Genomic DNA, 18,061 nt, shown 5'->3' with positions numbered 1-18,061 from the left:
CGTTTTGGACGTGTTTGGTTAGCCTTAGTCTCGGGACGGTAAAGAGAATGGAGAAGGTCGTCCTACTTGGCTTAGACCTCGAGCTGCTAGAATGGAGGAGGTTAGCATGTTCGCCCTGGATCTTGAGCTGCTAGAATGGAGAAGGTCGTTATGCTTAGCTTAGACCTTGCCAAAATGGAGGAGGTCAACATGCTTGATATGGACCTTGAGCAACCAAAATGGAGAAGGTTGGCATGCTCGGCCTGGACCTCGGGTTGCCAGAGTGGAGCAGGTCAACATGCTCAGTTTTATCACGATTTAGGCTGAAATAGAATATATTTGACTTGGACTTTGATTAGTATGTGTTCGATCAAATTCAGGAGGGTACAACGAACATCTCTACTCGATCAATACTAGTGTTCTTTAAAAAAATATTGTTCCTTTGCCTCCAAATCTCTCATTTAACTTGTTTGAAATTGTTGAATAAAAGAAGAATACGTTAACATGTTTGAAGGTCTAGAAGAATACGTTAACATGTTTGAAGGTCTATTTTCTAGTTTGAGGGTTGTTTTATGTTATGCAGCGCAAGAACTGGTTGCTCAAATGAGAATCGATATAAATATTAAATTTCAATAATATTTTACATTAAAATATAGTTATATATGAATATTAATTATTAAAATAAATATAAAATAATCTATAGTTTATGTGAAAGACTCTGAGTGTGACTTGTTAATATCTATACCTGTTGATATCTATACAAGACTCTGAACTTTTCATTTTCTATATTGAAAGCTGATAATGTATCACATAGATTCTTCATATTGACGGATATTAACTTGCATTTAGATGGTTTTTACTGTTAGAATTAACTATCATATTTAGTTATGTCACATACGTGTAAAAATATACAATTCTTCTGCTTTTTTCTTTCTTCAATCATGATATCAAATCATGCTGGTTTTTCTTTATATTTTTTCCCTTTATTCACAATTTACAATATTGTAATTCTAAAATGCTTTTATTATTATTATTTTCAAACAAAATTAAAATTTCATTTTGATATCCCCATAAATAAAAACCTGCGTTAATTATTAATAAATCTGGAATAATTACAAGACAAATTGAAACTTAAACTGAATAACACTTAGAACAATCTTAACTAACCTGATTTAATTAAATTTCATGTGAATGATAACAAATGAATGTAAAAAAAATCCCCTTTTTCTCGTGTCTCTTTCTGGGTAGAAAGTAGAGAGACAAAAACTGTTGAGGCCGTGCAGCTACGCGCCTTAGACGAAAGCAATGGTTGATCGAAGACAGTGGGTCCGATTTTAATACCACTTCGTTCTACTGCTGTCCCGTCACCGTTGAAATCGTACGAACCCCAAAACCACAGAATCCCTTTCTCTTTCATTCAACCTTTTTCTTTTCGGAAAAAAGAAATAATTTAACTCATCCATGCAATCAAATTTATAATACATATACCTTATTTCTTCCTTTTTTCTTTCTTCACAATTCACCTAAACCGATCATGCCATGATGCCAAACATGCTGCCAACCGGAGAAAGAAGAAGAAAAAGAAACAACCTTAGCCGCTTGAACTTGAACCTATGTTTCTCAAGTTCCATGCAACCGTTCACACCACAATCTCACCCTACCGCCACCTCTTCAACCCTTCTTCAAAATCAAAATCAAAACCCTCCATCACAATCCGCCACGTCACCGTCCCCGATCAAAAACTTCAACTACGATCCTACTAACCCATTCCAGAGCCTCGGACCCGAACCCGAACCCGAACCTGCTGACCTGGCCTCCGCCTTCGTCTCCCAACGCTTCTTCTTCACCGACCCCGGCCGCTCCAACTCTATCGTCGAATCCACCATCACCGACGCCGATTGGGCCACCTCCTCATCCTCGCTTGAAAAACCCGTCGCCACTGTCGACGAGAAGGCGAAAGCTGCGCTTGACGGCAGCGTTGCGGTGGAGATGTACTCGCCGAACCCTTACGCAGATTTCCGCCGCTCCATGGAGGAGATGGTGGCGGCGCGCCCCGAGTTGATCGACGTGGCGGCCAATTGGAAAGCGTTGCACGAGCTTCTTCTCTGCTACCTCGCGCTCAACCCGAGGAGCACTCACAAGTTCATCCTCTGCGCTTTTTCTGATCTTCTTCTCAGCCTCATCTCTCTCTCTTCTCCTCCGCCGCAGGATCCCGGTGCCGGCGACGTTGCCGTCGGTGGTGATGGATGTTCGATTCAGATACAGTAACTGTTGAGAAGCTGCATGTGCATCTGTAAGTTGAAAAAAACTTAACGTGGGTGCCAGGTAGAGATTAATTAGTGGTATAATCGACATTTTGTAAGAATTAATTAACATTATAAAGTTTTCTTCCGCATAATTATGTTGGCTTTGTTAACTAATGCGCTGTTTCGCAATTTTTGCTACTTAATTAATTTATTTAGTTGGGAAGTGACGTCTTTGATTTTTCTTTGTTTTTTTTGTTTTGTGAAGGTCTGTGGGTAATGGAAACCTGAACCCGATCCCAAAGTTGGTCCCCTTAGCCATGCATTCCATGTCCTTATGCATCTTTTCAACATTTTATTTTCTCTATATGAATAATTCACATCTCTTTTAAAAAACAAGCATTTATCAACTCTTTCTACTAATATAATAATAATAATTTTAAATTTATTTATATTTATATTTTTTTGTAATATTAATAAAGAGAGTTGTGAAGTAATATTTTTAGAAAAGATATGTAAATATACAATTACTCTACAAAATATTATAAGTTTATTTTTCTACTCTATATATCAGTCATTCTATTTCGTAAAGGTTGTAAAATATGAATAGGAATGATTTTGTATGTTTGTGTGAAAAGGAGTTAATCTCAATTTTGAAGGTTGTCATATTAGCCATTGAATAATTATATCTATGATCCTGTTAAATATTTATTTAATTGTCAAGTTAGCTTTAAATATTATTAAATGAATTTGTAAAAGTTCGAGATGTAATAAGTACGGTCACAGAAGAAATATACATTTTTTTTCCGAACATTTCAACATTTAATATACACATCTTGTAATTGACCATTTAATATACACATTTTAGATCAGGTTCACTCCAACCAACACTATCTTAAGTAATCACATTTACGAACTTTTAGATCAAACTTTCATCACTTATAGACAATCACACGAATGTTTTTTCTGATAAAAAAAACACGAATGTTTTTACTTCTTTCAAAATTAATATAATAATTTACTGACTCGCTTACCATATATGGAAAACTCTCTTTCATTCTTCCACTATATACACTACGTTTGGGGAATTCAGAATTTTTGAGAAATTTTAAAATGTTATGTAGAAAACAAGATTGGGCTATCTTGGGAAATAACAAGGCAGTTTCTGGTTGAATTAGAAGAAAGACCAGAAAATGGTCTGAACTCTGAACTTTGCAGGGTTTTTTCATAGGAGCACAAGTTTATTTTGTCTTTAATATGTTGAAGAATCATGATTGTATTGAGCTGAAATGCCAGTGTACCTATTTTTGTGTCATACTCAATATATATATATATATATATAGCAGAGATCCCAGTCAGGTTCCATCAGATCGGCATAAAAGACGTTTTGCAGGTTGAAATTCAGTCTCAACCTCCAGCTTGTCGTTAGAGTAGCTTGGTTATTAATAATATTATTATTAAGTCTTCAAAGTGTTTCATAGTTATAAGAAATTGTGACAGGTGAATATATTTGAATAAATTATAGTATTGGCTCATCGAGTAATCGTGTTTTGATTGTACGAATGCAATGGTTTGCATCCAGACAGTGAATAGCTAGATCAGAAAACGCCACATGCAGATAAGAAAATAAGAATTGGAAAACAGCTAGACAGGGGCAGCGGCACAAGACAATAAAAAAATAAGTTTATAGTATTTTTTAGCGGAACTTAATAATTACCATAAAAAAAACTTAATTGCGTGGGAACATGCAAATAATAATACTAGTTTTGGTGTAGGAACAGTCTAAATTGTTAATACTAGGATATGCCAACTGCTGCCACTAATATATGCCCTAGAGGTTTTTGTATCTTACATAGGTAAATTTCATTTCTTTTATCAGAAAAATAAACAAATAAAATAATAGGAACATTTTGAAGAAGTTTCAACCTAATATGCAAATCCTTCCACCATAGAAAAATTCTTCCCTTTCCATCTTTTCAATCTGGATTTGATTCTAGTCATGGTTCCTAAACGCTTCCCTTTTATGACATCCCAATAGGCAATCTCAGGTATTTGAAAGGAACTTTCATTACATCGTACTTAAGAATAGTCGCAAAATCTTGAATCTAGAACGCATCCACTCTCATCCCTTCGATACTGATACTGCTTTTCAAGAAGTTCACAAACACGAAGCTGGCTCGAAACAATTTAATATCGCCTTAATATTAAACACACTTTTAGAATTCACATGGCAGAAAAACAAAGTATCGTCCGCATATTGAAGCATATTTACTCTAACCTTCTTACTCCCGATCTCCATACTATCTACCATTTCAAAATTGTCAGCATTCCTAGAAACTCTTGTCAGACCTTCAACCACTATAAGAAACAAGAAAGGAGTGAGAAGATCACATTGTCTCATACCCTTCAACGACAAAAATTCCTTTGTCGGGCTTCCGTTAACAAAAACAGATACCGAAATAGATTCAAGATAAGATTTAATCCACAAGATCCACTTATCTTAAAATCCAAGCCTTTCTAATATGTAATAAATAAAATCTCACTTCACATAATCGTAAGCTTTATCATAATAAACCTTAAAAAAAATACAATTCTTCTTCGTCCTCTTAGCCTCCTCAAACACCTCATTACCAACAAGAACATAATCCATTAAACTCTTTCATTCAAAAAAGATCGATTGTTTATTATCAATAATCTTACCTAACACCTTTTTCAATATGAGTAATAACTTTGATATTATCTCATACAAACAACCCACTAAAAAAGTTGGTTTGAAATCACCAAGCAATTAAGGATTACCAGACTTGGAAACCAAACAAAATGAAGAAAACATTTATTCCCTAGTTCAAGAATTAAAAGCAGCAAAATCTGCCAAAAAAAAATCTTCATAACCAAATCCCAACTATGTTTAATTATCTTTGCACATTCACACTTAGGACAAAGTAATATTTATATTTTTCAACACCCACAACTAAGTCCAACTGTTATACAGATGTATATTTCATAATTACGAAAACAGATAGATTTTAAAAAGATAAATACAAAATATGGATAAACAGTGTATTAAAGTATAATCTTTATTTAACGAAAAGCGGTGTCAAAATTGTGTTTTAACATATATGACTATATATATTTTTTAAATATTAAAGTTTCCTTTTAAAAGTCACTTGAGTTACATTTTTTAGTTGATACTGTGTTTTAAGACACTTCAAATATGTTTTTTTTAAAATAATAAAGTATAAAATAATTTTTTAAAACATAATTTATTCATCCAAGGTTGTCTTTTAAAGCTATACTTTCATAAGTGTGTGAGAGATTTTAAAACAATTATATATTTGGATTTTTAAACAAATGATAAAAAAGTGTAAAAATCAATTTCTAACAATTATAAAAGTAATTAAAGAAAACAAAAGATAAGAATGTTTAATAGATCTTGTAATGAAGAGAGAAAAAATAAAATTAAGAAAATATTATATAAATCATATAAATTAGAAAATGCCAAAAAAATAAGAATGTAGACTAATTATATAACCACATCCACACATTGCTAACTAAGGACATAAAAATAATAAAATACTATTTTAATCCATTTTGGGAAAAATAAAACGAAAATTATGTAAATGTTTATAATTGTTTAAAAACAATATATCTTAAAATCCTAACATAAGTTTAAAATGTAACTAATATATTTACTTAAAATGTACCTACAAACTATATTTTACCATTATAATGGTTCTCTGATAAAAAAAAAACTTGTTTCACTCTCGTTTTTGAAAATTTTATTAGAAGGGCACAAGGGCACCATAACCCTTTTACATGAAAACTAACAGCATTCAACAATAAATACGTTGAAACCTAGGATCATACCTTATCTATTTAGATCACACTTCAAACACTTCCTAGGACGATCATTCACAAAGAAAATGGAAGCCTTTCATTCGGTTGGACACCAAGACCAACCTTTGAGTTCATCAGCTCAAAAACTTAGGCTCCTCATCATTTTTAAATATGACAGGTCCTATCTAGTCTTAGTGACCAAATTGAAAGGAAACACACAAATGACCAAATTGTCTTAATTTTCTTTAGTTCTAAAAAGTGCTTTTTGGTGTCCATATTGTTAATTAACAATAACTCCAAACAAAGGTAGTAAGTCTACAACAGAACATTAAATGTAAAATAGTTTCGTCCGCCAAATGATAAAATAGAAAGAGTAGTCTTATGTAGAATGATGTTTATCCTCTGAGATTGAACTTGATTTGTATCTTGGTGTCACCCTCCACAAACCTAGATAGAAAAAAGAAATGTGTCAACTTGCTTATGCAATAGTATGTGCGTGACACACAAAATGGGTTTTGGAACTGTGTTAGTGTGTGCGTCCATTAGGGATACAGAACATTTTCCAGTCTCTAATAAAATGCACCTTTTGTAGGAATCAAATTCTCACCAGGAATATTATGTAAGCTTTGGTATCTTTTTCTGTAACATTTCTGTGCCACGACACACCAACAGATTCACACCCTTTATTATGCTCTCGGTTCTCGAATCAAGTGGCTCAAACCTAAAGGAACGAACCCAAGTTTCTTTTGCTTGTTTCACGGCTGGTACGATCAATAACTCAACGTTGAGGTGCCTGAGTACCTGGTAAATAGTAATAATCATAGAAACACAAGTTAATTTTGAAGTAAGCAAAACCAAAATAAAATGTAGATTAATTATAGTCGCGGTTTCATTACAACTTTTGATATTTTACAAAAATCTGCAGAATTAGGACAATTTCAGCCACAATACAGTCACAAAAACCTAAAATGATCTTGACGTTGCGGATAATTTTTCAAAACCTTGTGAACAATGTTATAGAGCACACGTAAGAGACAAATAACCTTAAGGAACTCACCGATTCAATTACTTTTAGAAGCCGTGCGAACATTCCTTTCTTCCTATATCCAAAAACAGTTGCAACAAATGGCATCTCTGCTAGTTGGTTCCCATGAATCCTATTTAACAAATTTATCATCATTATACACATTTTAGTTGTTTCTTGCTGATAAAAAAAAAAATACACATTCACTCTTCCCAGCATGCAGTCATGCACAGGTGACATAAAAAAGATCAATAACTTTGTAGAACGGAAATTGATTCTTAGCAGTAGGGCAGGAATTGAACAATAAGGATAGAGCATATCTAACCATACCCGAAGAAAGTAAATTCACAGAAAACAAATTTTTAAAAATAGCAGTAAACAAGGTCAAATACTACTGATTTGCAAAACACTCTAAAACATGTTACCCGAAATTAAACAATAGAGCAGCAGAAATAGTGTTTGAAAATCATTTCATCAAACAGAATGCCAAAATCTTGTCACAAAAGAATTTTAAACTTGAATTGTTTTTTCCTGACTTCTTATAGTATTATCGTTTCAAGCTATATTTTTCAAAAGAATGTAGTCTAAATATTCAAATTATCCGTCGAGTATGAATACCATAATAGTATCAAATAATCTACAAACAGGTAAGCAAATGAAAAGGGCTAAGTAAAGCTATCAACAAAAAGTAAAATGAAATCACAACCTATATATAGTGTATCAGTTTATTCTATCAACATATTTGTTCACTCATTATTACAATGATTGCCTGTTGCAATCTCAGTAATTTTAAATAGGACAAAATTTAGATGTAATTAGTTAGAGTTTTTATTATTTTTCTTTGGATTTTTTTACCTTTCATGGTAAGCTATTCACATTTGCATACACACTTTAAGAAAAACTTTTAAGAAATTAGACTTTATACTCCTAATAATGCAATTTTGTTATGGGCAAATTCCAGTCTTGACAGAATCATTTATAATCATAAAGGAAAATCATATTGATACATACAGTTGGAAACTGAAATAAGAACCAAAAATAGTAAACCAAACCATTTAAAATATCCAAGAGTGATATTTTTTTGATATCTCAATAATGCAAACATTCTATTTACGCAAACAAATTCCAGCACTGTAGAGAGCTGGTCCAAAAGAAATCCAACACCAAAGGAAATAAATTTTGTTCTTTTTCGGCCTCACAAGTTATATTTATTTTCCAATTTTAGTTTGGCATGCATGTATATTTTTATCAGCAAATCTCGTTTTGCATATACATATATAAAGTTGCATGAACGCATTTATAAGCATATTTGAATAGACATTTATACCTGATTGATGCAACGCTGATAATCTCATAATCTTTCTCAAGAATCACAGTAATAAACCCCTTACAGTCGAGGCGAGGGAAGTTTGACCTGACCAAGATATATAATGACCACACATGACAAGAAAAAAACTATCAACCCAATAGCAGATATTAGATCTTCAATGAACACGTAACTCACTTGTGAATGTCAAAATCCAAAATCATTTCAAATAAATAACTTTACCATGCATTGATATCCTTATTGTGATGCCCTGCACAACTCACCTCAAACAGTTTTCTATTCATCATTCTCTTCATCAGGAACCTCAAATGAGCACAAGGATTTACCCATATTCTCTTTAAGAGCACAAGTTAAGTTGGATATATTATACCTTAAGCCCTTCATTCATGTCTTTTAAAAATTCAAACATTGTATTTTTTATAGTACTCTGATTCATTGACTGACAATAGGCTCAGGGCCAAGAGAATCATTATTGAGGAGTGACAATTCTATTGCTATTTCAGTTCTGTTATTTCTGTTCTGATATATATATATATATAGTGAATCATTTTCTCTAAAAGATCTCTTTTCCATATTTTCTGAAGGTTGTTTGCATTTGATCCCTTATCAACTTTCTCTATTGAACAAATATCTAGCACAAACTTTACAAAATCTTATTACCATAATTATTTAGCTAGACTCTCTGTCTGGACTCATTCTGTCAGTATCCTTTTTTCCTATTTTTCTATTCCTTCAGAAATAATTAGACATGTATTCCAAAACTGAAGGTGAAATCTGCAACTAGATCAGCTTAAGAAAGTGTTGAAAAACACGTAAAAGAGCATAGTAAGTCAAGTGAACTTACCTACAACTGTATACAATACTTTGTATTATATCTGCCCCGCTTCCATCAATGTATGGCATGAAGCTCTCACTCAATACAGATAATGCAACACCCAGTTTGGCATTGCATTCAACCTTAGCGGGTTCTAACCTTTTTAAATTAGGGTCAACATCCTCAGGGTAAAGAAAAGACCAAGACAAGCCATCCTCTATGTCATGTTTAACACGAAGAAGCTTTTGAAGTTCCTCGTGTATCTGGAAGACAAAATAAATTACATATTAGTTAGATTATCATCACTAGGGATACCTTGTAATAACAACAACAACAACCAAATCTTGTTTCAATAGGTATAATCTATTACATAAATTAAATGATGCGATAACATTTTACTGTGAGTCTTGTCAATAATAAAGGATGTGGTGGATGTAAAAATTATGTAGGCTTCCAAATTGTCATTGTTGGGATGGGTAAAAGAGAAAAACTACGCGAGGGTTGAAATTGCCCTCATTAGGGCAATATTTTGCCAGATGAATGTATTGGAGCGAATAGTTTTTCTAGTTGTGTGGCCCCCACTGTTACTTGTGCAGTGCATCGGTTTTGTCTTATATATAAAGATAGATTTGACTTATAGAAAATGTGAATTAAGTAAAAAAAAATTGTAATGATAGTAAAAGATGAACACAAGCCATGTTTTTTATTGAAAAAAATAATTAAATAAAATGGAACATTTAGATAGCGCAGTCCAAATACAAAATCAAACTTGAAATAAAGATTAACCAATTAACCCAAAATCGTTAATCAACAAAAAATAAAAGAACAAGCTTTTGTAAATATTTAAAAACACAAAAACATATAACAGTCACAAGCCAACTTAGTATGACAGAATAACATAATAACATGGCCACTATAAATCTACAAGTAAGCATAAGATTGAAGAACATGAAATAAATAGATCATACCTTCCTACATCCGTTTCCACATAAGGAGAGTCTTTTGGAACGAGCAGAATTGCCTCCTCTGGCAGCAAGACAGCATTGGTGATCTAAAAAAAACGATAAATACAGTGTTCATGAATAGCTTCAGAAATGAGAATCTAAGTGATAAAAGAATACATTATGTATGTAGAGGACATACATCTTCTCTCGCATACAAGGCATTCCGACGATATCTCAAACGGGACAAACCCTTCAAACTTGATCTCTACCTTTCCACAATACAACCCACAAAATTTGCAGCAGCAACTCATACAGTTCCAATCACCATCTAGAAGTGCCTGCAAGGAAAAAAAAAAGATAAGTGTTTATATTTCGGTACAATATTTTTTTAATCACCAAAGGAAAATGTTTATTAAGTATTTGGTTCAATAATGTATTTTCCCTGTGCTTCTCATGAGATGTACTGTAAAAAAATGTCATATATAAAAAAAAAGTACAATCCAAACAAATTTAAAATAGATTATACTATTTGTGTCTCTATTTTTAAAAGCTATTAAGAATAGTTATTTATATAGGTAATTTAAAATAAATTTTCATGTCAATTTCTTTCAATAATAAAATTTTATAAGAATTGGTTAGGAATGGAGTACATATGCGCAAAGTTTGGTTAACAGATTAATCTTTTAGGCAAAAAGTATAGTGATGAAACTAAACAGACAACTCCACTCGAATAATTTGATTTGATATTCAAGAGAAGAAAATTACCAACATAACGAGTACAAAAGGCTCAATGTCTGGTTATAGTTCAATAATTTTTACACAAAAACTATACTAAAGAAACAAAAATACATCTATAGTCAAATACATATGATTTTTTGTAGTGATAGAAAATTATGTAGAATAAGAAAAATGTAATTATGAACAGAAGAGAAATAAAAAAAAATGTGATAAAAATAGAACAATTCATACTATACAGGCTAATCAGAAATGCAGAATGAAATAATCGTATACAATAAGTTAATTATATGAAATAATGATTTGAAAAAAGGGTTCTTAAAACTACAAGAAGGTACATACTTGAACACCCATGCAGCTCCGATGGAAAGTTGATGGGCAAGTATTGCAACAGATGAGGTCACCCTTTTCCCCACAAACTCTACAAATGTCGTCGCTTTTTTCCTTCCCCTCATGAACCAATTTAGAAGAAAAATCAGTTTGCTTATCCCAGGCTTCTGCCATGCATTTCAAGAGACTAAGTCCTCTTCCTCTTCCCAAACATATGTTCTGCAGTGGATTGCATCCTCTAGTCAATGGATTAAAGATTTGTAGCCTCCATGAGTGAAATTCAAACTCAGAAATGGACACAACTTGAGAACAACAGTCACACAGAATGCCATCTCCAACGGCTTCTCCACCCAGTGATATACATTTACTCCTGTGATTCATGTAATAAACCTTCTCCCGTGATTTTATTGTTTTCAAAGCAATCATCCACGAAAACAAAGTTCGTTTTCCTGTGTTCAGCTTTCTACGTGTCCTGGTATTTCTTGGACCAAACCGTTTTTGTTTTAAGAAATTCATTCTCTTCACTCTTTCGAGGGTATTCACACCCTTTTCCTCCTCAAACAAAACTTTGTTCTCATTTCCCGCAACCTTCTCAGCTTCATTCATCTCGCCCTGAGGCATTCGCTCACTCCCTTCTACTATTTCCTTTTTAACTATTCTTCTGGGGCATATATTAGTTCGATTCACCAAATTCACACCATGTATCTTCCTTAAGCGTCTTAAACCTCTGGTGCGGCGTTGTAGTTTGGCCATCATTTCCAGCCCCATAAGCTTATCTTCTGAATGGTTCGTGATATTTCCATTAGATTGTAATTCATCGCTACCCAATTGCCCTTGCTCAACCACGTTTCTATTGCGGTTTCCGGGAATTTGTTCCATCGGGTGTTCCTCAAGACTCGTTGTGGGTTCCTGTTTCACTATATCTGTTCTCCCCCTCTTCCTCGCATTGGATAAATTCCAGCTTTCCGCGCTTTCCACGCTTTCTTCCTCCTTCATCTTTCTGAAAAAATTTAGTTGCGAAAAAATATCTCAGGATCGTAAAAGAGCTAACCACTGAAAAAACATCTAAGTTCAAAGAGAAAAACTTACATGAATTCTTCACGAATCTCAGAGGCTCTTGATCAAAGTCTGTAAAGCTTGCAGCTGTATTTGGTTTTCTGTGGGGTGCTGCTCTTATGCCTTTTATTGAGTGTCTCGCAGATGAAGGAATGCTCTAAGAAATGTGACGCAAGGGCCGTGTTTTTTTTTTTTTTGTTTTACTTTTGGTCCTGCAGTTACGTTAGAGTTTTGTAACTCTTCATGCGTAATCATTCAACAACGCATCTTGTGCTGATGTGGCATCTTTATTATTTATATAATTTTTGTTATGATTTTTTTTTTGTTATGTGTTTTTTTTTAATTTCATCTCACTATTTTAAATATTTTACTTTAATTTTTATTTTAATTTAACTTAATTTTTTTTATTTAATTAATAATTAATAGCGTTATTATTATTAACAAGGAAGAAGAAATATTTAATAACTATTTTTTTTAAAAAAAATTGAGACCAAAGTTAAAAATGTTTAACTTTTTCTAAGGTAAAAAAAAGACAGATTTATAAATTTGATAAACTGTAGACCTGGATATGACTGTATAATAGCATGAAAGGATTATCGGATTTATCATTATTTCTATTGAGTAAGAAAATTTTAGGTTTTGAATTTTGAAAAAAGTAAAATGTTCAATGTATTCAATAAATATTAGTAAATTTATCTGTCTTTAATAAATTTAATATTAATTATTCATAAATATTTTATTTACATATTTAATATAAAATTTATAAGTTAAATAAAGAAACTAACAACATATTGTAAAATTTAAGACTTTTAGATTGAGGATTTTGTCTCAAAGCGCATTGCAAATATTGAAAAAAAAAACAATTAATGAATTCTGTAAATATTAATAGTACAAAACGTTATGTTATTATTATTAAATTTATCATTAATTATATATGTGTATATAAATTTATATATTAAATGCATTTAAATAATTAATATAAAAAATGTATATGTTAAATAAACAGTACAGCTATGAAATATATAAAACCAACATTTGCACATATGTAATTAATCATTATCATTTCATAGGATTATTTTATTTTGAACTAACACAGGAAAAAGCTGTTAGACAACAGTTTTTAAAGTTTTTAATAATAATTTTGTATCAGCACGTAATTTATACTTTTAACTTGTAGACGACGATTTAAAACTGTAGTATATAAAACATATTCAAACAACGATTATTTTAATCAATGGTCGACTATACTTAGAGTAAATATGGTCAAAGTATATTCAGAGAAGGGTATAAACGATAGTTTCTGTACAAACTGCAGTCTATACCCTCTCTCTCATACCTTTATTTTTTTTTAAATGGTCTCATGATAGATGTAGATTTTTGCCAATACCATACGTCTATTATGGTATTTTTTTAGTTCAAATTGTTTTATGTGTACCTCCTTTTAATTAATATGTTCATTTAAAAACCTAGCTAGATACCAATTAAGACAGATACACATTCTTTTAAACAATGAAATTATACATATTGATAAATCAATTACAAACATCAATATATATTTCTATCTATCCAATTCTTATACATTAGAAACATGGTATATCACTTAAATCTATATACTATTCATTAGCTATCCTAGAGTAATCGAAATTAATGAAGTATGTGACCCAACATTTCTCGCATAATCCATTGCTTTCGTAGGTAGAGGTTGATCATTCGTAAAAAATTACATTACAAAATAAGTTCAAATTAGTGTTAACATACATATACTTTTATTATAAAGAATAATTTAAATATTATTATCTGTTTCCAATCTTGTTGAATGTTTACCCTTATAATAATAACCATCTATTGTATAACGTAGTAACCACACTCATAGCCTTTCAGTTGTTTATTACACTACAGTTCAATATAAATTAAAAGTTAATATTGATATTTTGATAAACAATGAAGAGAGGAAGACAAAAAATTACAAGTGTTTAGGTCCAACCATGTTAGCTTTGATAATTTGCACTAGGTCGACTTTTGAGTATGCTATATCCATGCCATGCCCTGATTAATAGAAAAAATCTTGTTACTAGATGTTTCAGTATCATACGTAGGTAAAGTTCATAATGTAATTACACTTCAACTATTGGCTTGAGATGTATGGTTGACTTCTTGTGTAGTGAACATAAGCACACAACAGTGTTATCAATTACGGATAACACAAATAACTATCAATGACCCTTGCATCATCCATGAAAATAGTTAGAAAATATTTAAAAGATGAAATACTAATAATTGACAACTTATAATTGAACTTACTCATTAATATAAGGGGAAACATATATTTGTGTTGCCTTTCCAATCAAAGTGTTGGGGAATGTATGCCTAGGTTTCAATTTTCTTAGCTTCCGTTAGATCAATGAAATAGGGATCCAAGAATCCATACACATATTGATTCCCGTCATTAATAGAAACTCCAAACAAATACCTACAAGTAATTAGTTAAAGCACAATCAATAATTTAATATAATAAAGTAAATTGAGATATAGGTGGAAGATACTTACATCATAAAAAATTGAACGATGGTTATATTTAGCTCCTGGTTGCTAGCTGCAAACTCTAACACATTCGTCATGTGTATGTATAGAGGGATGCGAGTGTTTCTTCTAAAAAAAGTTTCATTCCACAAAATCCTCCACTAGATTTATACCTATAGCCTTAGCAATTATTAATAAAGAGGCTATAGGATCGTCAATGGAAACCGAAAGCTTCTTTATTTGCATACTTGGTTTCCAACAAGGTGCTACAAAATAAAGAACATTTTTATTAAATTAAATATAATACATAAATATAAATTAATATAATCAAATTGGGGGTTTGGAATTAGTCGAATGAGGTGTTTGGACCAGGCTATGAATGTTTGAACTACCTCAACCGTAGTAGTTACCTCATCTATAGGTAGAGGAACACGAGTTTAAGAACTCGTACTTTGTCCACTGTCACCTTCACCACATCAGGCGGAGAGCCACATTATGTAAGGTAGTGACCCCTTCAAAGACTTTTCCAATGGCCACCACCCGAGAAATGGTGTCGTCCTCTAAAAGTAACTCACATTGGCTTATCTTGCCAATGACATCCCCTGATGTTGTAGGAGCTACATAACTCCCCATTGTGCTTTTGAGAGTGAGAGCCATAAGTGGCTGAGTAGAAACCTACTGCATTGAAACTCCTTCGTAACAGTTAATTCTTCAACTCAAACTCTTGTCGCATTCACGGACTCTGCTCCTCAAAATCATGTTGCATTCGCTTACTTAAATCCTCAATGATTTTTTGTTGTAATTTATTGATCACTTCTTCGCTGGGCTCCGTGGAGGATGAATTTTGTAGTGCAGCTTCGAAGAATTGTCGAACTCTAACCCTTTTCCAATTGCACGCACACGACCGGGGTGCTCAGGTCATTTGTTAGCTTCGTGTAGGATATCTTGACGACCATGAGGTACAAAATTACCTTGGGAACTTTGCTCAACCAAGGAATCCTGCAAGAGTCCAAAATTATATAATTTTTTCATATAATTAAGACTTTAAAATAGATGAAAAACTAGATGAAAATAACTTACAATTTTTTTTTAGACTATTCGTGATTGCTCATGACTATATGCACCCAATTTTTTCATTCGGGCCATATTCCCTTTTTGGTGGCGGGTATGTAGAGATGGAGGTTCTTGTTAGAATATATGGTCTTAAACAAAAGGGGGGTGAATTGTTTATAAAAGATTTTCGAAAACTTTAAAGGTATAATCAAAGTCAATGAAGAATCACAAAGAAAGAAACTAAGGAAAGTAAAGCACAAACCTATTTTAGTTGATTTCCATAAAATCAACCGATTGTTTTTGCGATTCAATCGGTTGTTTTTATCAGCAGTTAATAAAAACAACTTAAAATAGATATATGTAAGATCAGGGAAAGAGAGAATCCCACAAACAGATTTATATTGGTTCACTCTTACACCAAGAGCTACATCCAGTCCCTAGAAACCACTAGGTAATCCACTATGCAATTAAAACCAGATTACAAACACAACACACCAAAGTAGTGACCTTGAACCCCTCAAAAAACACACTACCTTTGGCAAACCACACCAAGAGTGTTGATTTCGAACACCTCAAAAACACACAACACTCCTTAGCAACACAAATACAGAAATACAGTAATCAAGGAAGAAGAGAATAGAATACACCTGGGTATTACAAAACTTAAAGTTCATAATACAACCCAATCCTATTCCACACACTTAAGAATGATTCAAAACTCTTTCAATTCTTGGAAAAACTGTTTTTTCTTTCTTTTTGATAATCCCTTACCGTCCACTTCTCAGATTCACGACTTTCAACAAAAAGACCCCACATCCCCTCATCAATATTGGAGTACCTTAAACAACAATTTTGACCTTTATAAGGTCCAAAAACATATTTCGTCGTCAGTTATGACTTAAATTGACAAAATTTAATGGTGACCGAAGATAGAAAATTCGATCTTAGACTCTCCACATTAGGAATATCAAAATACATTTGCAAAAAAAAATATCATGAACTTAAAATTAATCAATTAATATAAAATAATATATAATAACAATAATAATGTATAAATTACCAGGATATCCTCCAAATCATTGTCCACTCGACCTCAAACACATGATCCCACGAATGTATCAATATGGAGATCCTCTCTCAAGCCACGACTCCAACATAACGGTTGAACATATAAGTATTAAGACCAAAAGTCACCATGGTGCTAACATTGAGTGTGATTGGTGTTCTATCACCACTAGCATGTCTCAATGAGAGACGTATGAGTCTAGTAAGAATACTTAATCATGTTATTCAATTTTATTGTAATTGTATCAATATATTTTAAATATTTTAAAAGTTGATATAAAATCCGAATTAATTCCTTTTATAACATATAAAATTCTTAAGAAGAAAAACATTCTTTTATTTAAAAATGTGTAATAAACTTTTTTTTTGGAAACATTAAAAGTGGAATGAACTTTGTGGTCAATCATATTGAACGAAAATCTTTTGGTGCTAGTCGTGAGGTTAGTTCAAATGGATTTTGACCAAAGATCATGAAGGCCTAAAGTTGTGTTTAGTCAGGTGGTACGGTTAGTCCCAGAATGTGAGGCAGGGCATGGTTGTAGCTAGAAAACCAGTGTACTATTCTGAATTCTACAACTCCCCTGGTTATACAATTTAGCATGTTCACGTAAACCGATAATTGTTGATCTTGGACTCCTACTGCTCCTATCCTTCTCTTATGAAAAATCACTCCTAAATCAGTAGCTAATTCAAAGCATCTGAGAATCGTCTTGATCGTTATCACGTTTTGGTTTGTAGCTTGGCATACCACCAAAGTATCATCTGTAAATTGGAGCATTGACACATCTACCTGGCCTTCTCCAACTCTCACCCCTTCCAACCAATTTAGATGCATTGATTTCCTTACAAAGCCTGCCAAACTCTCCACAACGACCAGAAATAGAAAATAAGCTACTGGATCCCCTTGTCTGAGACCCCTTGTAGGAATAAATTCCCGAGTAGGACTTCCATTAATCAAAACCGACACCGATGAGGATTCCAAACATCCTTTTATCCAATTTATCCATTTCTCACAAAAACCAAGTATGCTTAGCATATAGTAAAGGAATTCTCATCTCATTGAGTCATAAGCCTTTTCATAATCAACTTTTATTGTAAGACCAGACTTCTTCTCCTTCCTAAGGTCCTCCACTA

At 32.5% G+C, this 18,061-nt stretch overlaps 2 protein-coding genes across 2 annotated transcripts; one reads left to right on the top strand and one right to left on the bottom strand.

Annotated features, from left to right (window-relative positions):
- Positions 1-1,121: 1,121 nt before the first annotated feature.
- Positions 1,122-2,427, top strand: LOC137816185 (transcription repressor OFP11-like). The gene has a single exon (XM_068619268.1). It carries the CDS (start codon positions 1,519-1,521, stop codon positions 2,245-2,247), a length of 729 nt encoding a protein of 242 aa, XP_068475369.1. The 5' UTR covers positions 1,122-1,518; the 3' UTR covers positions 2,248-2,427.
- A 4,524-nt stretch (positions 2,428-6,951) lies between these two features.
- Positions 6,952-12,229, bottom strand: LOC137816037 (increased DNA methylation 1-like). Its single transcript, XM_068619139.1, has 7 exons — positions 11,246-12,229; positions 10,368-10,506; positions 10,193-10,275; positions 9,255-9,487; positions 8,411-8,497; positions 7,117-7,216; positions 6,952-6,978 (listed from the first exon to the last, which is right to left on the bottom strand). Exons 1-7 carry the CDS (start codon positions 12,227-12,229, stop codon positions 6,952-6,954), a joined length of 1,653 nt encoding a protein of 550 aa, XP_068475240.1.
- Between the last annotated feature and the right edge of the window lie 5,832 nt (positions 12,230-18,061).

Source organism: Phaseolus vulgaris, chromosome 1 (genome assembly GCF_000499845.2).
Source record: "Phaseolus vulgaris cultivar G19833 chromosome 1, P. vulgaris v2.0, whole genome shotgun sequence".
NCBI lineage: Eukaryota > Viridiplantae > Streptophyta > Magnoliopsida > Fabales > Fabaceae > Phaseolus > Phaseolus vulgaris.
Note: the sequence above shows the minus strand (reverse complement) of the source record. Positions and strands in the feature narration are given on the sequence as shown.